Genomic DNA, 25,100 nt, shown 5'->3' on the forward strand with positions numbered 1-25,100 from the left:
ATATACTTGATGATACGATCACGAGTGCTGAGTCTTTCCCAGAAGGTAAGCCATAGGATGAACTGGTTTCTAGGGATAATCTTTGTTGATCATACAAAAGGAGCCCATTCTACTTTCTGCGCTTTTTCCTGGGTTACCTCCCATATTTTCTTCGATACCAGTTTCCCATTGTCCTCAGCTTTCCATTTATGAATATTTGGTCTGTCGTGAAGTTGTATGTTACTTATATGATCAAGTATCCTCTGTCCTTCTAGATTTCTTCTCAGTAGTGAGTCCCAATTCACGTCTTTAATGTTTATAATTTTTGCTTCTGCGCAGTCCCTTCTGATACGGGTACTTTGAAACTCCTCCTTGTGGATGATAGACTAGTTTTCGAACGAGGGGTCGTTCCAGAATAAAGTGCCTTTCCCATCCCCTAGCCGAATGTCATAAAGATCTGCAATATCACTTCTTAGTTTAAGAATCTTTTTCAGAGACCAACTCATACCTTTATGAATTTTGCAGGTCCAGATGTTGGTTTCGTGTTTCATAAATTTCGTATGCACCCATTTGATCCATAGTGACTCCTGATTGCGCTTCAAAGCCCACAGATGCTTGAAGGTGAGAGCCTTGTTCCACTCAATATAGTTCTTCAAGTCGATGCCTCTCTCGTCCTTCAGTTTGTAGAGAGCGGTCTATTTGACTTTCTTTCCTCCTCTTCCGCTACTGCCCCAGATAAAGTTCTTCATCAGCGTGTCGAGCTCCTTCATTACCTTATTCGGAATGACCATCTACTGCGCCCAGTAGCCAACTATGCCCATGACCACGGTTTTGATAAGTTCGATCTTACCTGCATAAGAAAGTTTTTTCGCTACCCAGCCATATATCGTATTTTTTACCTTTTCAATTAGTGGCTTGCAGTGTAAGATCTCGATCTGCTTCGCGGTTAATGGAATTCCTAAGTACCTTACGAGAAAACTACCTTCCTTGATGCCCATGATGTTGAAGATGTCCTGCTTTGTTTCGTCCTTCACGCCTCCATAAAATGCCACACTTTTACTTTCATTAATAGTTAAATCTGTAACCTCAGAAAAGAACGTTAGTGCAGCCCTAATAGTTTTAATGGAATCAATGTTTGTGTGCGCTAGAATGAACAAATCGTAAGCAAAGCATAAATGAGTTACCTCATCTACCTCACAGAATGGGTGAAAGATGTATGGACGATTCTTTTGGAACATCATGAAGATGCTCTCAAAGATCGCCATGATAACTACGAAAATGTAAGAAGAGAGGGGGGTCCACTTGCCTTACCCCGTTTTCACCCTTGAAATAGCCTCCGTGGACTCCATTGATGCTAACGATAAAGTAGGATGATGAAATGCACTACATAATCCATTCAATAAAAATCATAGGATAAACATATACAACCAGAAAGACCCGAATGACTTCCCATCTAACAGAGTCAAAAGCTTTCTTGATATCTATTTTGAAAGTCACTCTCGGGGATATTTTATTTTTCCCGTAGCATTTTAAAAGCCTCTACATGAGAAGAATATTATAAGAGATTGTCCTACCGGGGATGAATGTAGATTGGTTAAGATTTAAAATTTTTCCTATGACATTTTTAAATCGTTTAAAAATGATTTTTGAAATTATTTTATCACATTGCAGCAGGAAATTGGTCTGAAATCTTATACTTTCTCGGGTACCGCAGTTTTGGGGATCAAGGTTAAAACCGTTGTATTCCATTGCTTTAACATCTTCCTATTCTTGAAAAACTCTAGAACCCCATCAGTAACGTCTTTACCCACAACCGACCAATTATCTTTGAAGAACTATGCATTAAACCCATCAGGACCCGTTTTATTCCCATCAATACTAAACAGAGCTTCTTTAACCTCAACCATCGTAACCACCCTTATTAACTTGCGACTATCTTTTGCAGAAATTTTCCTATCAATAATCTGATACAAGGTATTCAGGTGACTTTGATGCTGCTTTCTTGTACCCATAAGTTGCTTATAGAAATCGATAACAAAATCTTGTACACCCTTTTGACCCTGAACATATTCACCATCATCATTCTTTAGCCTATATACATTGTTTCTCATGTTTCTAGCCTTGCATTTTCTGTAGAAGAAAACTCTATTGGAGGTATTGTTGAACTTCTTCTTGTCAAAGATTTGGACATGATTCTTCAAGATTTTAAGCTTCTCAGAAACCCTGTGCATGTTAGATCCCCTGATATCTATAGACTATACGCTTTTGAGAATACCCTTGAATTTGTGTTTTCCATCTAGAAATTGAAAATTTTAAAGGGCCTTTTGAACCTTTCTTCCTATTCCCAGAATAATTTAATCGGGTAGTGATCAGATATTCCCGGATTCAGAATGTGAAATTGACTTCTCGGAAATTGGTTAATTTAGTTCTCATTTACCAGACATATGTCAATTTTACTTCTTCTAATTTGCTCAATCCCTCTCGTAGAAGACCAAGTGATGAAATTCTCAGAATTGATAGGCTCGATACAAACCATATCTCTAATGCAATCATTAAAGTCAATCATATCCCGAGTTATCTCAGATTCTGGGCTACGATCAGATTCGTTTCTGGTTACGTTGTAATCACCGAGGACAGCCCAAGATTTATCACTATCGATCCAGTTTCTAAGACAATTCTAGAGGAGTATTCTTTCCGTGCTTGAGTTGCTAGCATAGACAATAGCAAGATTAAACACGATTCCTGTGATTCTGTCTTTGACCTTCACCATGATTGCTTGATTATTCAAAAAGAGAGCCCTGACCTCAGCAACTTTGTTATCCCAGATAACCCAGATTCTGCCCGTTTTTTTCATTTGAGTTGTGAATGATTTCCCAGCTGCTATCAATACACAGCTTGCTAACCTTCTCGACATTCCAGCTTTTGACTTTTATCTCAAGAATACCCATAATAGTGATCTTTTGGTTCTCAATGATCCTCCTGATTTCTTTGCATATCTGAGGGTCATTGAGTCCCCTTATGTTCCATGTCACTATATTCATAAATGGATGTAAGTGTTGGGTTCTTCACTTTCCAGACTGTCCTAGACCTCTTCATCAGAGAAATTGTAAGCATCACTTGCCTCTCTATCATCAATGGCTACAGCTTGATTACATGGAATACTATTCACATTGAGTGGGGTTGCCTCACATAGATCTCATCTTCTCCCGTTATAGAGTCGGTGACTTCTAGATCCAGGATCTTTCTGCTTTGTCTTCGATTTTCAGCTTGTTCTTATGTAGTAGGTCTTTTCTGACTTTGAACCTCTTCATTACTGGATTCATGTCTGTTATCGATTTTAATTTTCCCTACTTCAGAACCAAGTCTCACTACCTCATGCAAGACCAAATTGTCTTCTTCTGCACTTGATCTTTTGATTTCACAAAACCCAAGATTTCCTAGTTCATTCTCAAGAACTTCCTTATTGATTGTTAGTTTTTCAATATTTTTTGTCTAGGATTCTCCTGTTCATTATCTCGAAAGGTGGCTCTGAGCCCATGGATCGGGTCATTTCTAATTCTAATGAAATTGTTTTTTCGGTTCCTACTTGCATTCCTAGAATTATGAAGAATGGACTCACGACCTATTGGAGTGTCACCAGACCCAATTTTTCTTGTTTCATATGGGCCAAGTATTTCCCGTCCTATATATTTTTGAATTCCAGAAACTTTAGAACCAGGACCTATAGTTGCATCAAGACCAGTTCTTTGATTAGTATTGGGACCAGTGGAGTTAGAACCAGCAATAGTATCATCCACAATAATAGGAGTTATGCTAGTATGAGGACCAATATAGTCGGGACCAGCAATGGTTGCACCTTTTTCATCAGGACCGGTAGTAGCAAGTCTTATAGCTTGAGTAGTATCAGGACAACAAGTCCAGGACCAGACTTAATATGGTCAATATGGCTAGGTACGATAGCATTATGAGAAGCTTTAGGACCGGTGTGACTATGTCCAGCTTTATCAAGACCGATACCCTGACCGGGACCGACATTTTGAATAGGACCTATTCTTGAGAAAACAGAATCCCTAGGACCGGTGCCTTGAACATGACCAATAGGATCAACGTTAGTAGAGCCAGATTGTACCCTTACCCACTTCATTCTTTTTCCTATCTTCTTCCTTACTACTATATGTTCTTGCTTTTGGTTGCCCATTCTATCATTATCATATATTTTTCCAGACCGTATTTAACCCCATATATATATATATATATATATTAACGTTTAACTAGATAAGTTGGAGGTGTCATTCATTCACGCGCTCACTATAGTAAGCGAGCATAATAGAGGTGCTCACGGGTCTTTGGTATTCTCTTATTTTTCGATAGGGTTTTGGACGGGTGAGACACCATTCTGCCACTCATGTCCACACTAGATGAGTGATTTACAGATGTTGAGTGACAGGTTTTTCTAAAAAATCGTTGACAATTTCGAGCTGGAGCTGATAGATTTTGAAGGCGATTTCACTCCCTCTTTCATCACCCGTGGTAAGATTTCTATTCTCTCTTTCTCGAATTGATGAAGAATATGCCTCACAAACCTTAATTTTTTCACTCTTACGGTTAAGGGGATAAGGTGGATTAGCTATTTGATCATCTATTGCAAGAAAATTGAATAAGAGTTTAGTTATGAATTCTTTGAGAAATGTAACTAATAATAGTTTATTCTCTAGTTATAAGGATTGATTATAAGCACAACTTGAACTAAAGTTGATAGAGCTAGAAAGTAGTACCAACTTTTTAGAATATCTTGGGTTTATCGTTGTGTGAAAATTTACGGTATAACATGAGTATGGAGTTTCTAGAATTGTTAAAGCATTATTGGCAGGTTGGTTATGATAAGGAAAAAGAATTAAAAAAATATAGGAATTTAAAAAGGCCAAATAAAGAAATCATCAATGGGAACAAGAATCAGAGCATAAAACATAAGTTGAACAACAAATGAGCCGAAAGAAGATCTAAATTGGGTAACCAAGAGATGATTGAAATTCTTAAGGATAGAAGAGTTTGACTTAATATTTGATTGGTTATTTAGTTTTTTAGATTTCAATTGGTTTTTTATTTATATCTATATATATATATACACTTTTAAGTTGATTTTTTTTTTATTTGATGCCTATGAATTTTGTTGTATGCTTAAACGACAAATTTTAACACATAAAAAACAATAATTATGTTTTTTAAAAAAATAATAAGTAACATCATTTGTTTCTTTTCTTTAATAAATGTTTTGTCGTTTTCTCGAAAAAATCAAATTTAATCTAGAGTGTATTCTATTTGTTTTGATACTATGATTTGGGATACATTCGTTTGAAAAAAAAATAATTATTTTATAAGTAAAACAACAAATTATAATTTTATAAAATTAAACTAAAACGACAAATAATTATATTATATATAGAATATAAATTACAAATATATATTCTTTGTTAAATAAATTAACACCACCCTCTTCATAGCTATTGTCAAATTCAAGTAAATAATCAACCGTCTCTTAAAAAATATTTCACTTCAAATTATGTTAGTGTATTAAAAATAATTTATTAATAATAGAATTGAAAAGTTTCTTAAGAGTTTTGTGATACTATATTAGAAATATTTTTAAAGTTAAAAAATATGTGAATTGTCAATTGATTCATGTTTAATTTCTCATAAAATAAAATATTAATTGTTAGAGAAAATGTGAATTGTCAATGAGCCACAATTATATTTTCATAAAAAATATTATTTGTTTATTGTTAAAGAAAATATTAGAGGTTGATCGAGTCACATTTAGTTTTAGAAAGTATTAGTTACAATTTAAATACAAGTATTAATATGAATTGTTTATGAAGTAATTAATAGGATAAATGTGACACGAAACGACAATATTCAAGTAGTTAGCCTAGTTAAAAATGGTTTGTTTTTATCGTTTATGAACTACCATAAAATTTGTTGAAATTTATATATTGTTCAAGGTTGATGTACAATAAATATAGTAATAATTGATTTCCAAATCATATTACAACAATTTAAGTTTATATATAATTAATTGACAAATAAATGAATTACCGAACACAAAATATAAACAATTAAAAATTGACGTAGTGATTCAAATTAATTAATTATTATTAAAAAAATACAAATTTATTTAAATTATTATAATTTATTTATTTATTCATTCTTTACCATAAGTATAACTTTTTTAAATATTATAATATTAATATTAATTGAATAAATAAATGTCCATAAGTACATCAATCTACACAAATTACAAACATGATTATAAGAATCTAATGAAATTTTTATTATTATTAATAACTTATGATAATGAATAAAAGAAAAGTTCCCATAAAAATAATCAAAAATTATAATTAAAAAAATATACTTTTTCTTTTTATGGATAAAAATCTTCACATTTTTCTTTTTATGGATAAAAATCTTAACGCATTGCTGTCAAGTATTTAATTTAATTTGAGAAAGATTAATAAAGCCAGATTTTGAGCACAGATTCACTATATATTTCTCTTTCATTTCACATTTGAAATCCTATCTCTTGCTTCTCTTCTGCTTGTCTCAATTGTCTTGCAAAAGTTATTCATCAAGTCTCCAGGCTTCCATTTCTCCGGCTAGACAAGTATATCTACTATCATCTTTATATATATATATATATATGTGGAAGATTTGGTTAATTGTTTTAAATTGTAAAAAATGATAGAAACCTTAAGCTTGTATAGAAAGGTCAAATATTTTATGATTTGTGAAATGTTGAAAAAAAAAATTAAAACACTTAAGGCAACATTAGGGTTCAAGATATATAAAATCAAGACCTTAAACTTTTAAAAATATTATCATAAAAATCAACCAAATTCATTATTGAATACTTTTAATTTTTTTTAGATATATATTTTCTTTTAGATAAACTTTTAATTAACTCATCCTTCATATATTTTGATTATATTTTAATGGTTTGATTTTTCTTTTTACCGTTCATATGATTTTCACATTACATTTAAAAGTGTATTAATTTTAAAAAGTTTATAAATATTCCATTTGAATTTTCTTTGGAAACAAATTTGATAATCAATTTTTGATAAATTTTGTTATAGAAGGTTGTAACTCTAATTAATTTATTTTTTTACTATTTTCATGAATAAATGAAAGAGAAATTATATTTTAATATATTTATAAAAGAATTTAGAATAATTAATTTAATTTGTTTGGTTGGATGAAATTTGCAGATGGATATGAACGGAAGGATCTCTTCTAACAATGGTATTGGTAATGGGTTCCTTGAGAATTTGGAGTTGAATTACATAACATCGTTAGAATCATTTGATCATCATCAGGTGCCTTTGAGCTTGATTAACGGGCAACCTGCAGTAGGTTTATCTGCAGGACATCATCATGACCAAGACGATATCTCCATGACCAGTAGAACATATTCACCCGATATTAATGGAAATCTGCGACCTCATCCTCTTCAGCCGCCGCAGCAGCAGAGGGATTACTTGGTCATGGGTGGTGCCATGCCCGTCCACCATCTCACTCCTATGCAATTCAGACTTCATCAAGAAATGCATTCTCACTTGGCTTGGCAGCAGACACAGATGAATTATAATCTACAATACATGAACAATGTCAGGCCCATCCAGAGTAGTGCTCCTGCTGCTGCTACTAGACCGTCTTCATCAAGGTGTGACATCCGCACTAATACTTCAAATATTCCCATCTATCAACATAGATCAATTACAACTGGTAGAAGAAGAAGGAACCTGGTATTCTTTTTTATTTAATTAATCTTTTACTAATATCATCATTCAGTATAGAATTTTCCATTTTATTAATTCTTTAATCTTCGTTAGACTCGAGGAATTATCAATTTAATCAACACACAATCTGAGGTGAGTTTTTTTATTTATATTTTTTTTATAAATATAAATATACAGCATAACATAACTTGTTCTTTTATGTATGATCAAAAGCTTGTAACCTCCATCCTTCAATCAAGTGACCGAGCTGCTGTTATCGTCACGAGTCATCGTCCACTCGTAAACATAATGCCTAATGAGGTAATAATAATAATATTTAGATGAAGTTTCAATTCTTTTCTGTTATTTATTTTAATTAAATTTGTTACATGCATATATGCATGATAGACAATATCAGTGAATTCAACTGGAGAACTGGAAGTGGATCATGAAGCTGGATTGAGCGAGGGACAGATTATGATGAGTGTGAAGAGATTCAAGAGTGAGAATGATGGAGAAGCCTGCTGCATTTGCCTGGTGATGATCTTATACATTTTATATATAAATTTTGATCAGCTTTGAATTGAAGTAGTAATAGTTGTTGCATTATGCAGGAAGATTATATCCATGGAGAGGATATATGCAAACTGCATTGTAATCATATTTACCATTTTGATTGCATAAAGAGATGGCTGATGCAAAAGAATTTCTGCCCAATGTGTAAAGCGCCTGCTATGTATTTTGATGACATTCAACCGTCCCACCAAACCGCCCGTCCACAACAAGCAGCACCGTAATAGTCATCTTGGGTTCTAGACCATGATTTGCTTTCTATTTTTAATTCTGATGTCTATTTATTAGAAATTTGGCTTCATTTGACTTCAGATAATTAAACAATGTTGTACTTTTGGTTTTCATTTTCAGTTTTATGTTCTTTTCCTAATTTAACTAAATTTTATTTGTATGCGACTTATTTTCAACTAAAGAGACCCATTGTTTTGCAGTCACCATTTTCGGGGAAAAAATGATTTATGTTTCTTTTTATTATAATGACAATATTGTTTTATAGGAAATTGTTGCAAGAGGGAAGACACAAATTTATCCTCCCCTCAAAAGAGATTTTCTTTTTATCATTGAGATGTTGGAAATGGATGTTTCCTTCTTGCATTATCAATAGGAGAACTATCAATTATATGACCAAAAAAATGTGAAATAGATAAATGACAATATCCACTACCATCATTTTCTATTTAAATGGATATGAGTAATTTGTAGAATATTGAACTAGAGATAATAGAAGATAAACAATATATTGGGTTTTGCAACAGCAAAACTATGGATCTTCTTAAAAATCAAACCTTTAACAAATCAGTTTCCAAATCGTCTATGACGAACAACAGATTTACCAAGAACTGAAATAGCACAAAGCAATAAACGACAACACAATATACGTGGTTCGGTCAAAATCGACCTACGTCCACGGGAGGGATAAGTTTCACTAAATCAAACAAATGTCAATAGTAGAAACTTACATGCCCTGCTCTCAAATGAAAGAAGTGATTACACTAGGAATGATTGAACTACTCCACAATCAAAAGCTCCCCCAATCTCTCTCTCTTGATCAGCCAAAGAACAACAAGAAGAAGAAAACCAGAAAACCATAGATCGGTAATTCACTCTCTCTCAAACTTGCTCTGTTATGAGAAAAATACCCAAAAAAAAGTATTTATACTCTAACCCGTTTTCATAAAAGAAAACCCTGACCCGTTTACCCGGAATTTAAAATCCGCCCGCAATGGCAAGGAACACCAACAATTCTCCCCCTTCCGAGCCATGGGAGAATGTTGCTATAAACATTCATCATCGTGACGCTTCTGCCAGAACCATTCCGGCTTTGGCACAACATATCTCATGCTTGCCTCTTGGCAAGCCCTTTGTCATCATATCTGACCCGTTCTCATCTGTATGCACTTTCTCCAAGTATAACTCCTTCTTCTCGAGTAATTCACGGATCCAATGGTACCTTCTTTGGATGTGTTTTGAACGTGAATGGAAACTTGGATTCTTGCTCACATGTATAGCACTTTGTGAGTCACTAAACACCACAAGCCTGTCTTGTGCAATGCCTATTTATTTCAACAATTTTTTCATCCATCTCATTTCTTTACAACATTCAGTAATGATAACATATTCAGCTTCTGTAGTAGACAAAGCAACACATTTCTGTAGACGAGACTGCCATGATACAACTACTCCTCCAAAAGTAAACAAATACCCTGAAGTTGATCTCATTGTGTCAATATCACCACTCATATCTGAATCAGAAAACCCTTCAACATGTGGCTTTCCAGTACCATAACACAAAGCGTATTTGGAGGTCCCTCGAAGATATCTCATTAGCCACTTAACCGCTTCCCATTGTGTTTTACCAGGATTTGAAAGAAAACGCTAAGTACTCCAACCGCATGAGCTATATCCGGTCTTGTACAGACCATTGCATACATCAGACTGTCTATTGCTGAAGCATATGGAACACTGCACATTTCTTGTCTTTCCTCTTCATCCTTGGGAGACATTGTCTTGTTTATTTTCAAGTGTGTAACCAATGGACAAGCAACTGGTTTGCCCTGTCCATACAGAATCGTTTTAGAATCTTCTCAATATATCTCTCTTGAGATAACCATAGCCTTTTCTTCACCCGATCACGAATGACCTGCATTCCAAGAATTTGTCTTTCTTGACCCAAGTCTTTCATCTCAAAAGACTTAGCCAAATCCTTTTTCAACATGGCAATCTTGAGCTTGTCTCTCCCAATAATTAGCATGTCATCAACATATAGGAGAAGTATAATAAAATCATTAGAAGCAAACTTTTGTACAAAGACACAGTGATCTGTAGACGTCTTCATGTACCCATGGATTGTCATGAACAACTCAAACTTAAGATACCACTGCCTTGGTGCTTGCTTCAAACCGTACAGACTTTTGACAAGTATGCACACCTTACTTTCCTCACCTTTCTTATTATAACTTTCAGGTTGCTCCATATAAACATCTTCATCCAAATCACCATGGAGAAATGCAGTTTTGACATCAAGTTGTTCAACCTCAAGATCCATACAAGCAGCTAGACTTAACACCACCCGGATAGAAGTCATCTTCACTACTGGTGAGAAAATCTCATCATAATCGATTCCATGCCTCTGGCCAAAACCTTTGACAACCAGCCTAGCCTTGTATCTTGTCTTTCTATCATCACCTTCTTGCTTGATCTTGTACACCCATTTATTTTGTAATATTTTTCTGTTCTTTGGTCTTTGAACCAGTTCATATGTGCCATTTTTCAGCAATGACTTCATCTCTTCATCCATGGAAGCTATCCATTCTTCTTTATGAGCATCCTCAAGAGCCTCCTTGTAACATATAGGCTCCCCACAATCAGTTAGAAGGACATACTCTGTAGCAGGGTACTTAGAACTTGATCTTTTCTCCCTAGTAGACCTCCTAAGTACCTCTGTTTGTTGATTCTGTTGATTTCCATCTTCTTGTTGAACATCAAAATCAACCTCAACATTATCACCAAGATCAGTTTCAGTATTAGTATCATTTCCATGTCCTACAGCTTGACACTGAGGAACATCATCATCACTATCTGAGTCTGAAGCTACATGTGGCCTTGTCTCCTCAACATCATGAGACAACTCAAGACCAGAAAGGTCACGTATGTATGCATCAAGCTTTTCACCATCTTCAAAATTCTCAATAGTCTGATCTTCAAGAAATACCAAATCTCGGCTTCTCAAAACCTTCTTATCAACTGGGTCATAACACCTGTATCCCCACTTTTCATCACCATACCCCAAAAATATGCATTGTCTGGTTTTTGCATTTAGCTTAGACCTCTCATCTTTTGGAACATGCACAAAAGCTCTGTAACCAAAAACACGTAAATAGTCATAATTAACATCTTTACCTGACCAGACGCTTTCTGCACACTTATTATTCAATGGCTTGGAGGGAGAACGGTTGATCACATACACTGCAGTGCTCATGGCTTCAGCCCAGAAATTCTTAGCCAACCTGGCATGGGAGAGCATACTCCTCATCCGTTTTAACATTGTTATGTTCATCCTCTCTGCCACACCATTTTGTTGTGGAGTCTTAGGCACAGTCTGTTCATGTCGAATACCCTACTCTTTGCAATAATAATCAAATGAGCCTATGTACTCTCCCCCGTTATCTCACCGCACCCTCATTAGTTTTCTTCCTGTCTCTCTTTCAACCAGCTTGTGAAAGACCTCAAACCTTGCTGCAACCTCATCCTTGGACTTTATAGCATAGGCCCAAACCTTCCTAGATGCTTCGTCTATGAAGGTTACAAAATAGGAAGCACCACCTATGGATTTAATCTTCATAGGACCACAAACATCTGTATTGACCAGTTCAAGGACATTCTTTTTCAGTTCCACTTTTGACTTACTGAAGGAGACTCTGTTCTGCTTACCCTTCAAGCAATGCTCACAATTTTCAAGATGAGCATCCTTGAGATTCAGCAGCTCATTCCTCTTGATCAAAATATTCAGCCCATTTTCACTAATGTGACCTAGTCTCTTGTGCCACAACTCAGAGGATGACTCTATCACAACAGAATATGCTGCATCATAGACAATTTTCAAATTTGTCTTGTATAAGGAACAACATTTCTTACCTCGTGCAACAACCAATGAACCCTTGCTTAGCTTCCATGCTCCACCACTGAAAACATTATGGTAGCCTCCATCATCGAGCTTACCTGCTGAAATCAAATTCATTCTCAAATCAGGAACATGTCTTACATCTCTCAATGTCATGAAGCAGCCCATGTTTGTCTCGATTCTAACATCACCAAAACCAACTATCTTGGACACACCACTGTTACCCATGCGAACCTCACCATAATCACTAACTTTGTAGGACTGGAAGTAACCTTTGTGTGGAGTAATATGGAATGAGGCACCTGTGTCAACAATCCATGTTGTTTCATTTGAAGATGTGCTAAGACAGGAGTCTTGACAGTTAGAAGCATATGTCAGTTCACCATCTGAAGCATAAGCAGATGTATCTACACTCTGTTCTTTCTTTTCTCTGAGCTTCACTGTACCCTTCGCTTTATCATTTTTAAATTTCCAGCACTCGTTTTTCCAGTGACCCATTTTGCCATAGTAATGGCAAGCACCATCCTTCTTTGGAGCTCTAGACTTGCTTCTAGACTTTCCCCTGTTCGAACCACTCCTATTATCTTTTGATCTTCCTCTATTAGCCACCAACATATCAGACTTAGAGGGTTTATCCCCCTTTCGATTCTCCTCATCAAGTAAGGAACTGGTGACAAATACCATGTTGACTTTACCATTTGGTGCTGAGTTGCTGAGAGTGATAATAAGTGTCTCCCAATTTGCAGGTAAAGATCCAAGGACTAAAAGTGATTGCACTTCATCATCAAAGTTTATCTTCATACTACTCAACTGATTCAAAATATTTTGAAATTCATTCAAGTGCTCAGCAATTGATTTATTATCAATGTACTTCAGATTCACCAGCCTTCGTACCAGTGTTGCTTTATTCCCTGCTGACCTCCCAGCATAGAGAGCTTCAAGTTTGCTCCACACACCATACGCCGTAGTCTCATTCTCAACATGGTGCACAACATTTACACCAACCCAGGAACGAATAAAGCTGCAGGCCTTTCTATCTATCTTTTTCCAATCAGCCTCTTTTGTAGTCTCAGGTCTAACACCTTCATTTTCAATTGCTTCATTCAAATCATCTGAAACTAACAAATCATTAATCATCAGTTTCCATTTCCTGTAGTTTGTACCATTCAGACTCACCATATCAGGTCTAGATTTCCCCATTAGTACTGCCTTAACAACTGACAAAAAAACCCAGCAAAAGAAACCAGTTGATCTCTTCTATGAATTTCGCCAAATAACCAGCAGAGCACTCTGCTCCAATGTTAAAACAGATAACCAATCAATACTGCTCTGATACCACTGTTGGGTTTTGCAACAACAAAACTATGAATCTTCTTAGAAATCAAACCTTTAACAAATCAGTTTCCAAATCGTCTATGAAGAACAACAGATTTACCAAGAACTGAAATAGGACAAAGCAATAAACGACAACACAATATACGTGGTTCGGTCAAAATCGACCTACGTCCACGGGAGGGATAAGTTTCACTAAATCAAACAAATGTCAATAATAGAAACTTACATACCCTGTTCTCAAATGAAAGAAGTGATTACACTAGGAATGATTGGACTACTCCACAATTAAAAGCTTCCCCAATCTCTCTCTCTGGATCAGTCAAAGAACAAGAAGAAGAAGAAAACCAGAAAACCCTAGATCTGTAATTCACTCTCTCTCAACCTTGCTTTGTTATGAGAAAAATACCCAAAAAAAATATTTATACTCTAACCCGTTTTCATAAAAGAAAACCCTGACCCGTTTACCCGGAATTTAAAATCCGCCTGCATTGGCAAGGAACACCAACACAATATAGTATTAAGAGAATTTCAAATTTAGATTCAATCAAATAATACAATCAGACAAACTATTATGAAGATTATTTGTTTTTATATCTCTCAATAAAAAAAAAACTATTTTTTTGAAAGAATCATATCCACTCATCTTAGGAATGTCGAAACTAACATATTTAAAAAGAAATCAAATGAAATGTTTACAATTTTCTTTTCTTTTCTTAACTTTGTTTTATTTTAATCACTTCTAATTCGACATTCATACTTACAACACACGGAAATATATAACCCTAATATTATTAACATTCACGATAATTCCGGTTACACGTAATAATACAAATATAAAAAAAAACGTGATAAAAAGAAACTCTAAGTATTTTCATGTGCTAGAAATATGTCAATAACTTTAATTTTGATAGAAGAGACAATGTTTGAATATTAATGGTAATCTCTTAGCTTAAGAATTTAAAGACAAAATTCTAAAAAGATGATACAAATTTGAGTTTGTATTATCGAAATCTATATGATCCTTACAAATAATGCATTGATTATATGCCTATGTATATGATTTTATTATTTTGTATTTCCAAGTGTGAATGAAAAGATTGAAAAAACTGATGTAAGACTTCTTATGTGTGTGTTTTTCAGAAACTTCCTATTTGGCTCTTCAGAATCTTCTTTCACCTAGTTTGTTAGATATGTGAAAGAATGAAAGGCAAGAAGTTTAGAGTTTGATACATTTTAATAAAGCTTTTATATCCAAATGTTGTCAAATATGTCATGCTAAGATTCTAGTCTTCCTTAATTTTCCAAATTTGTAGCTATCTTCATTCTTGAAGAGGAGCTATGTTTGGAAAGATATTTGATCCTAAGAAAAGTAATTTTATTTTTACAAAACAAAAAACTTTCAATTCTTGACATTGAGAACTTGTCGCAATCTTTTACTAATATCATCATTCATTATAGAAATTTTTGTTTTATTTTAATTATTTAGTCTTCATTAGACTCAAGGAATTATCAATTTATTCAACACAATCCGATCAAGTGACCAAGCTGCTATTAATGCCTTCTTCATCAACTCGTAAACATGATGCCTAATGAGGTAATAATAATAATACTAAGATGAAGTTTTATTTTTTTTCTGTTATTTATTTTATTTAAATTTGTATCATTTTTTTGGAAAAAACGACTTAACATCATTTCATTAAAAATTCCCAAAAATGGAAAAAAAACTACGAGTTTAATAGATCATTCTAGACATGCCTAGAATATTTTTAAATCGTAACATTTTGAATAAAAGCTAAAAAGCTAAAAAACGTAAATGAATTATCTGATTACAATGTTTTCAATTCTAGTGAGTTTAAAAAATAATAAATTCCAGTTCCTACAGATATTCCAATTCTGCTCCGTGCTTGAAATTCTTCTCCACGTTCCTGCGAGGGCGCAATAATCCGATACAATATCTTTCCATAACTCTTCAACGCTCCTGCGGATTCTTTCATATACCCTTGCATTTCGTTCTTGCCAAATGTTATGCACCACTGCTTCAAAGCCGCACTTGAACACGCTTATTGTAAATCTATTTCCCTTGGCTTTGAGTAGTGTTGTTTCTTTGATTTCATTTCGTTCGCTCGGGAAACTGATCAGCTCTAGGCTTTTATAGAATCTGTCTCAAAGCTCTGAAGCAATACAGTAGCTCCCGAATAGGTGATCTATGGTTTCTTCATTTCCTCTACATAGAAGACAGCTCGCGTCCAGGATGCTCATATACTTGATGATACGATCACGAGTGCTTAGTCTTTCCCAGAAGGTAAGCCATAGGATGAACTGGTTTCTAGGGATAATCTTTGTTGTTCATACAAAAGGAGCCCATTCTACTTTCTGCGCTTTTTCTTGGGTTACCTCCCATATTTTCTTCGAAACCAGTTTCTCATTGTCCTCAGCTTTCCATTCATGAATATTTGGTCTGTTGTGAAGTTGTATGTTACTTATATGATCAAGTATCCTCTGTCCTTCTAGATTTCTTCTCAGTAGTGAGTCCCAATTCACGTCTTTAATGTTTATAATTTGTGCTTCTGCGCAGTCCCTTCTGATACGGGTACTTTGAAACTCCTCCTTGTGGATGATAGACTAGTTTTCGAACGAGGGGTCGTTCCAGAATAGAGTTCCTTTCTCATCCCCTAGCCGAATATCATAAAGATCTGCAATATCACTTCTTAGTTTAAGAATCTTTTTCAGAGACCAACTCATACCTTTATGAATTTTGCAGGTCCAGATGCTGGTTTCGTATTTCATAAATTTCGTGTGCACCCATTTGATCCATAGTGACTCCCGATTGCGCTTCAAAGCCCACAGATGCTTGAACGTGAGAGCCTTGTTCCACTCAATATAGTTCTTCAAGTCGATGCCTCTATCGTCCTTCAGTTTGCAGAGAGCGGTCTATTTGACTTTCTTTCCTCCTCTTCCGCTACTGCCCCAGATAAAGTTCTTCATCATCATGTCGAGCTCCTTCATTACCTTATTCGGAATGACCATCTACTGCGCCCAGTAGCCAACTATGCCCATGACCACGGTTTTGATAAGTTCGATCCTACCTGCATAAGAAAGTTTTTTTGCTACCCAGTCATATATCGTGTTTTTTACCTTTTTAATTAGTGGCTTGCAGTGTAAGATCTCGATCTGCTTCGCGGTTAATGGAATTTCTAAGTACCTTACGAGAAAACTACCTTCCTTGATGCCCATGATGTTGAAGATGTCCTGCTTTGTTTCGTCCTTCACGCCTCCATAAAATGCCACACTTTTACTTTCATTAATAGTTAAATCTGTAACCTCAGAAAAGAACGTTAGTGCATCCCTAATAGTTTTAATGGAATCAATGTTTGTGTGCGCTAGAATGAACAAATCGTAAGCAAAGCATAAATGAGTTACCTCATCTACCTCACAGAATGGGTGAAAGATGTATGGACGATTCTTTTGGAACATCATGAAGATGCTCTCAAAGATCGCCATGATAACTACGAAAATGTAAGAAGAGAGGGGGGTCCACTTGCCTTACCCCGTTTTCACCCTTGAAATAGCCTTCGTGGACTCCATTGATGCTAACGATAAAGTAGGATGATGAAATGCACTGCATAATCCTTTCAATAAAAATCATAGGATAAGCATATACAACCAGAAAGTCCCGAATGACTTCCCATCTAACAGAGTCAAAAGCTTTCTTGATATCTATTTTGAAAGCCACTCTCGGGGATATTTTATTTTTCCCGTAGCCTTTTAAAAGCCTCTACATGAGAAGAATATTATAAGAGATTGTCCTACCGGGGATGAATGTAGATTGGTTAAGATTTAAAATTTTTTCTATGACATTTTTAAATCGTTTAAAAATGATTTTTGAAATTATTTTATCACATTGCAGCAGGAAATTGGTCTGAAATCTTATACTTTCTCGGGTACCGCAGTTTTGGGGATCAAGGTTAAAACTGTTGTATTCCATTGCTTTAACATCTTCTTGTTCTTGAAAAACTCTAGAACCCCATCAGTAACGTCTTTACCCACAACCGACCAATTATCTTTGAAGAACTATGCATTAAACCCATCAGGACCCGTTTTATTCCCATCAATACTAAACAGAGCTTCTTTAACCTCAACCATCGTAACCACCCTTATTAACTTGCGACTATCTTTTACAGAAATTTTCTTATCAATAATCTGATACAAGGTATTCAGGTGACTTTGATGCTGCTTTCTTGTACCCATAAGTTGCTTATAGAAATCGATAACAAAATCTTGTACACCCTTTTGACCCTGAACATATTCACCATCATCATTCTTTAGCCTATATACATTGTTTCTCATGTTTCTAGCCTTGCATTTTCTGTAGAAGAAAGCTGTGTTTTTGTCACCCAACGAGAGCCAACTCTGTCTTGATTTCTGTATAATAAATTCTCTTTAAGCAGACTCAGCTTCCTGAAGTTTTCAAGTGCATTCATTTCTGTTTCATTGAGTTGTTCATCACTATCATCTATTAATAACATTTTCTGAACTTCTTCCAGTTCTTCTCAAGCAACCAAAACTCTATTGGAAGTATTGTTGAACTTCTTCTTGTCAAAGATTTGGACATGATTCTTCAGGAGCTTAAGCTTCTCAGAAACCCTGTGCATGTTAGATCCCCTGATATCTATAGACCATACGCTTTCGAGAATACCCTTGAATTTGTGTTTTCCATCTAGAAATTGAAAATTTTAAAGGGCCTTTTGAACCTTTCTTCCTATTCCCAGAATAATTTAATCGGGTAGTGATCAGATATTCCCGGATTCAGAATGTGAAGTTGACTTCTCGGAAATTGGTTAATCTAGTTCTCATTTACCAGACATATGTCAATTTTACTTCTTCTAATTTGCTCAATCCCTCTCGTAGAAGACCAAGTGATGAAATTCTCAGAATTGATAGGCTCGATACAAACCATATCTCTAATGCAATCATTAAAGTCAATCATATCCCGAGTTATCTCAGATTCTGGGCTACGATCAGATTCGTTTCTGGTTACGTTGTAATCACCGAGGACAGCCCAATATTTATCACTATCGATCCAGTTTCTAAGACAATTCTAGAGGAGTATTCTTTCAGTGCTTGAGTTGCTAGCATAGACAATAGCAAGATTAAAAACGATTCATGTGATTCTGTCTTTGACCTTCACCATGATTGCTTGATCATTCAAAAAGAGAGCCCTGACCTCAGCAACTTTGTTATCCCAGATAACCCAGATTCTGCCCGTTTTTTCATTTGAGTTGTGAATGATTTCCCAGCTGCTATCAATACACAGCTTGCTAACCTTCTCGACATTCCAGCTTTTGACTTTTGTCTCAAGAATACCCATAATGTGATCTTTTGGTTCTCAATGATCCTCCTGATTTCTTTGCATATCTGTGGGTCATTGAGTCCCCTTATGTTCTATGTCACTATATTCATGAATGGATGTAAGTGTTGGGTTCTTCACTTTCCAGACTATCCTAGACCTCTTCATCAGAGAAATTGTAAGCATCACTTGCCTCTCTATCATCAATGGCTACAGCTTGATTACATGGAATACTATTCACATTGAGTGGGGTTGCCTCACATAGATCTCATCTTCTCCCGTTATAGAGTCTGTGACTTCTAGATCCAGGATCTTTCTGCTTTGTCTTCGATTTTCATCTTGTTCTTATGTAGTAGGTCTTTTATGACTTTGAACCTCTTCACTACTAGATTCATGTCTGTTATCGATTTTAATTCTCCCTACTTCAGAACCAAGTCTCACTACCTTATTCAAGACCAAATTGTCTTCTTCTGCATTTGATCTTTTGATTTCACAAAACCAAAGATTTCCTAGTTCATTCTCAAGAACTTCCTTATTGATTGTTAGTTTTTCAATATTTTTTGTCTAGGATTCTCCTGTTCATTATCTCGAAAGGTGGCTCTGAGCCCATGGATTGGGTCATTTCTAATTCTAATGAAATTATTTTTTCGGTTCCTACTTGCATTCCTAGAATTGTGAAGAGTGGACTCACGACCTATTGGAGTGCCACCAGACCCAATTTTTCTTGTTTTATTTGGGCCAAGTATTTCCCGTCCTATATATTTTTGAATTCCAGAAACTTTAGAACCAGAACCTGTAGTTGCATCAAGACCAGTTCTTTGATTAGTATTGGGACCAGTGGAGTTAGGACCAGCAATAGTATCATCCACAATAATAGGAGTTATGCTAGTATGAGGACCAATATAGTCGGGACCAGCAATGGTTGCACCTTTTTCATCAGGACCGGTAGTAGCAAGTCTGATAGCTTGAGTAGTATCAGGACAACAAGTCCAGGACCAGACTTAATATGATCAATATGGCTAGGTACGATAGCATTATGAGAAGCTTTAGGACCGGTGTGACTATGTCCAGCTTTATCAAGACCGATACCCTGACCGGGACCGACATTTTGAACAGGACCTATTCTTGAGAAAACATAATCCCTAGGACCGGTGCCTTAAACATTACCAATAAGATCAACGTTAGCAGAGCCAGATTGTACCCTTACCCACTTCATTCTTTTTCCTATCTTCTTCCTTACTCCTATATGTTCTTGCTTTTGGTTGCCCATTCTATCATTATCATATATTTTTCCAGACCGTATTTAACCCCATATATATATATATATATATTAACGTTTAACTAGATAAGTTGGAGGTGTCATTCATTCACGCGCTCACTATAGTAAGCGAGTATAATAGAGGTGCTCACGGGTCTTTGGTATTCTCTTATTTTTTGATAGGGTTTTGGACGGGTGAGACACCATTCTGCCACTCATGTCCACACTAGATGAGTGATTTACAGATGTTGAGTGAGGTTTTTCTAAAAAATCGTTGACAATTTCGAGCTGGAGCTGATAGATTTTGAAGGCGATTTCACTCCCTCTTTCATCACCCGTGGTAAGATTTCTATTCTCTCTTTCTCGAATTGATGAAGCATATGCCTCACAAACCTTAATTTTTTCACTCTTATGGTTAAGGGGATAAGGTGGATTACCTATTTGATCATCTATTGCAAGAAAATTGAATGAGAGTTTAGTTATGAATTCTTTGAGAAATGTAACTAATAATAGTTTATTCTCTAGTTATAAGGATTGATTATAAGCATAACTTGAACTAAAGTTGATAGAGCTAGAAAGTAGTACCAACTTTTTAGAATATCTTGGGTTTATCGTTGTGTGAAAATTTACGGTATAACATGAGTATGGAGTTTCTAGAATTGTTAAAGCATTATTGGCAGGTTGGTTATGATAAGGAAAAAGAATTAAAAAAATATAGGAATTTAAAAAGGCCAAATAAAGAAATCATCAATGGAAACAAGAATCAGAGCATAAAACATAAGTTGAACAACAAATGAGCCGAAAGAAGATCTAAATTGGGTAACCAAGAGATGATTGAAATTCTTAAGGATAGAAGAGTTTGACTTAATATTTGATTGGTTATTTAGTTTTTTAGATTTCAATTGGTTTTTTATTTATACCTATATATATACACTTTTAAGTTGATTTTTTTTTTGTTTGATGCCTATGAATTTTGTTGTATGCTTAAACGACAAATTTTAACACATAAAAAACAATAATTATGTTTATTAAAAAAATAATAAGTAACATCATTTGTTTCTTTTCTTTAATAAATGTTTTGTCGTTTTCTCGAAAAAATCAAATTTAACCGAGAGTGTATTCTATTTGTTTTGATACTATGATTTGGGATACATTCTGATTTGGGATACATTCGTTTGAAAAAAAATAATTATTTTATAAGTAAAACAACAAATTATAATTTTATAAAATTAAACTAAAACGACAAATAATTATATTATATATAGAATATAAATTACAAATATATATTCTTTGTTAAATAAATTAACACCACCCTCTTCATAGCTTTTGTCAAATTCAAGTAAATAATCAACCGTCTCTTAAAAAATATTTCACTTCAAATTATGTTAGTGTATTAAAAATAATTTATTAATAATAAAATTGAAAAGTTTCTTAAGAGTTTTGTGATACTATATTAGAAATATTTGTAAAGTTAAAAAATATGTGAATTGTCAATTGATTCATGTTTAATTTCTCATAAAATAAAATATTAATTGTTAGAGAAAATGTGAATTGTCAATGAGCCATAATTATATTTTTATAAAAAATATTATTTGTTTATTGTTAAAGAAAATATTAGAGGTTGATCGAGTCACATTTAGTTTTATAAAGTATTAGTTACAATTTAAATAAAAGTATTAATATGAATTGTTTATGAAGTAATTAATAGGATAAACTGACACGAAACGATAATATTCAAGCAGTTAGCCTAGTTAAAAATGATTTGTTTTTATCGTTTATGAACTACCATAAAATTTGTTAAAATTTATATATTTTTCAAGATTGATGTACAATAAATATAGTAATAATTGATTTCCAAATCATATTACAACAATTTAAGTTTATATATAATTAATTCACAAATAAATGAATTACTGAACACAAATATAAACAATAAAAAATTGACGTAGTGATTCAAATTAATTAATTATTATTAAAAAATACAAATTTATTCAAATTGTTATAATTTATTTATTTATTCATTCTTTACCATAAGTATAACTTTCTTAAATATTATAATATTAATATTAATTGAATAAATAAATAAATGTCCATAAGTACATCAATCTACACAGATTACAAACATGATTATAAGAATCTAATGAAATTTTTATTATTATTAATAACTTATGATAATGAATAAAAGAAAAGTTCCCATAAAAACAATCCAAAGTTATTATTAAAAAAATATACTTTTTCTTTTTATGGATAAAAATCTTCACATTTTTCTTTTTATGGATAAAAATCTTAACGCATTGCTGTCAAGTATTTAATTTAATTTGAGAAAGATTAATAAAGCCAGATTTTGAGCACTATATATTTCTCTTTCATTTCACATCTGAAATCCTATCTCTTGCTTCTCTTCTGCTTGTCTAAATTGTCTTGCAAAAGTTATTCATCAAGTCTCCAGGCTTCCATTTCTCCGGCTAGGCAAGTATATCTACTATCATCTTTACATATATATATATATATATATATATATATATATATATATATATATATATATATATATATATATATATATATATATATATATATATGGAAGATTTGGTTAATTGTTTTAAATTGTAAAAAATGATAGAAACCTTAAGCTTGTATAGAAAGGTCAAATATTTTATGATTTGTGAAATGTTGAAAAAAAAAATTGAAACACTTAAGGCAACATTAGGGTTCAAGATATATAAAATCAAGACCTTAAACTTTTAAAAATATTATCATAAAAATCAACAAAATTCATTATTGAATACTTTTAATTTTTTTTAGATATATATTTTCTTTTAGATAAACTTTTAATTAACTCATCCTTCATATATTTTGATTATATTTTAATGGTTTGATTTTTTCTTTTTACCGTTCAAATGATTTTCACATTACATTTAATAGTGTATTAATTTTAAAAAATTTATAAATATTTCATTTGAATTTTCTTTGGAAAGAAATTTGATAATCCATTTTTGATAAATTTTGTTATAGAAGGTTGTAACTCTAATTAATTTATTTTTTTTACTAGTTTCATGTATAAATGAAAGAGAAATTATATTTTAATATATTTATAAAAGAATTTAGAATAATTAATTTAATTTGTTTGGATGGTTGGATGAAATTTGCAGATGGAAAGGAACGGAAGGATCTCTTCTAACGATGGTATTGGTAATGGGTACCTTGAGAATTTGGAGTTGAATTACATAGCATCGTTAGAATCATTTGATCATCATGTGCCTTTGAGCTTGATTAACGGGCAACATTCAGTAGGTTTATCTGCAGGACATCATCATGACCAAGACGATATTAATGGAAATCTGCAACCTCATCCTCTTCAGCCGCCGCAGCAGCAGAGGAATTACTTGGTGATGGGTGGTGCCATGCCCGTCCACCATTTCATGACTCCTATGCAGTTCAGACTTCATCAAGAAATGCATTCTCACTTGGCTTGGCAGCAGACACAGCTGAATTATGAGCTACAACTCATGAACAGTTATAGACCTTCAACCGACGCTACTATGGGTCTGGATATTATTAACAGCCAATCCAGGCCCATCCAGAGTAGTGCTCCTGCTGCTGCTGCTACTAGACCGTCGTCATCAAGGCGTGACATCCGCACTAATACTTCAAATGTTCCCATCTATCAACATAGATCAATCACAACTGGTAGAAGAAGAAGAAGGAACCTGGTATTCTTTCTTATTTAATTAATCTTTTACTAATATCATCATTCAGTATAGAATTTTCCATTTTATTAATTCTTTAATCTTCGTTAGACTCGAGGAATTATCAATTTAATCAACACACAATCTGAGGTGAGTTTTTTTATTTATATTTTTTATAAATATAAATATACAGCATAACATAACTTGTTCTTTTATGTATGATCAAAAGCTTGTAACCTCCATCCTTCAATCAAGTGACCGAGCTGCTGTTATCCTCACGAGTCATCGTCCACTCGTAAACATAATGCCTAATGAGGTAATAATAATAATATTTAGATGAAGTTTCAATTCTTTTCTGTTATTTATTTTAATTAAATTTGTTACATGCATATATGTATGATAGACAATATATGAAGTGGAAGTGGATCATGAAGCTGGATTGAGCGAGGAAGAGATTATGATGAGTGTGGAGAGATTCAAGAGTGAGCATGATGGAGAAGCCTGCTGCATTTGCCTGGTGATGATCTTATACATTTTATATATAAATTTTGATCAGCTTTGAATTGAAGTAGTAATAGTTGTTGCATTATGCAGGAAGATTATATCCATGGAGAGGATATATGCAAACTGCGTTGTAATCATATTTACCATTTTGATTGCATAAAGAGATGGCTGATGCAAAAGAATTTCTGCCCAATGTGTAAAGCACCTGCTATGTATTTTGATGACATTCAACCATCCCACCAAACCGCCCGCCCACAACAAGCAGCACCGTAATAGTCATCTTGGGTTCTAGACCATGATTTGCTTTCTATTTTTAATTCTGTCATTTCTGTCTATTTATTAGAAAAAGCTTCACCCGACTTCAGATAATTAAACATTGTAATTTTCGTTTTCATTTTCAATTATATGTCTTTTCCTAGTTGTACTAAATTTGCGACATTTTTCTAATTAAAGAAACTCATTCTTTTCGCATGCACCATTTTCCTAGTTGAACTAAATTTTATTTGTATGCAACATATGTGAAATG

The 25,100-nt window shown here is 33.9% G+C and overlaps 2 protein-coding genes across 2 annotated transcripts; both read left to right on the forward strand.

The window, feature by feature from the left end:
* Positions 1–7,241: 7,241 nt before the first annotated feature.
* LOC124915971 lies at positions 7,242–8,548 on the forward strand. Its single transcript, XM_047456712.1, has 5 exons — positions 7,242–7,778; positions 7,866–7,904; positions 7,986–8,072; positions 8,160–8,288; positions 8,366–8,548. Exons 1-5 carry the CDS (start codon positions 7,242–7,244, stop codon positions 8,546–8,548), a joined length of 975 nt encoding a protein of 324 aa, XP_047312668.1.
* A 14,985-nt stretch (positions 8,549–23,533) lies between these two features.
* On the forward strand, positions 23,534–24,847 carry LOC124915972 (E3 ubiquitin-protein ligase RNF6-like). The gene is made up of 4 exons (XM_047456713.1): positions 23,534–24,094; positions 24,300–24,386; positions 24,474–24,587; positions 24,665–24,847. The coding sequence occupies exons 1-4, from the start codon at positions 23,534–23,536 to the stop codon at positions 24,845–24,847; spliced, it is 945 nt and encodes a 314-aa protein (XP_047312669.1).
* Positions 24,848–25,100: the final 253 nt, after the last annotated feature.

The sequence above is a fragment of the Impatiens glandulifera genome, chromosome 9 (assembly GCF_907164915.1).
Source record: "Impatiens glandulifera chromosome 9, dImpGla2.1, whole genome shotgun sequence".
Taxonomy (NCBI): domain Eukaryota; kingdom Viridiplantae; phylum Streptophyta; class Magnoliopsida; order Ericales; family Balsaminaceae; genus Impatiens; species Impatiens glandulifera.

What these genes read in the sequence shown, in the direction of transcription:
- LOC124915971 (XM_047456712.1), top strand. Translation starts at nt 7,242, where the DNA reads ATGGATATGAACGGAAGGATCTCTTCTAACAATGGTATTGGTAATGGG. An exon ending in TAATCAACACACAATCTGAG is followed by an intron (nt 7,905 to 7,985) that starts GTGAGTTTTTTT and finishes TATGATCAAAAG; the next exon opens with CTTGTAACCTCCATCCTTCA. An exon ending in AAGCCTGCTGCATTTGCCTG is followed by an intron (nt 8,289 to 8,365) that starts GTGATGATCTTA and finishes TGCATTATGCAG; the next exon opens with GAAGATTATATCCATGGAGA.
- LOC124915972 (XM_047456713.1), top strand. Translation starts at nt 23,534, where the DNA reads ATGGAAAGGAACGGAAGGATCTCTTCTAACGATGGTATTGGTAATGGG. An exon ending in GAAGAAGAAGAAGGAACCTG is followed by an intron (nt 24,095 to 24,299) that starts GTATTCTTTCTT and finishes TATGATCAAAAG; the next exon opens with CTTGTAACCTCCATCCTTCA. An exon ending in AAGCCTGCTGCATTTGCCTG is followed by an intron (nt 24,588 to 24,664) that starts GTGATGATCTTA and finishes TGCATTATGCAG; the next exon opens with GAAGATTATATCCATGGAGA.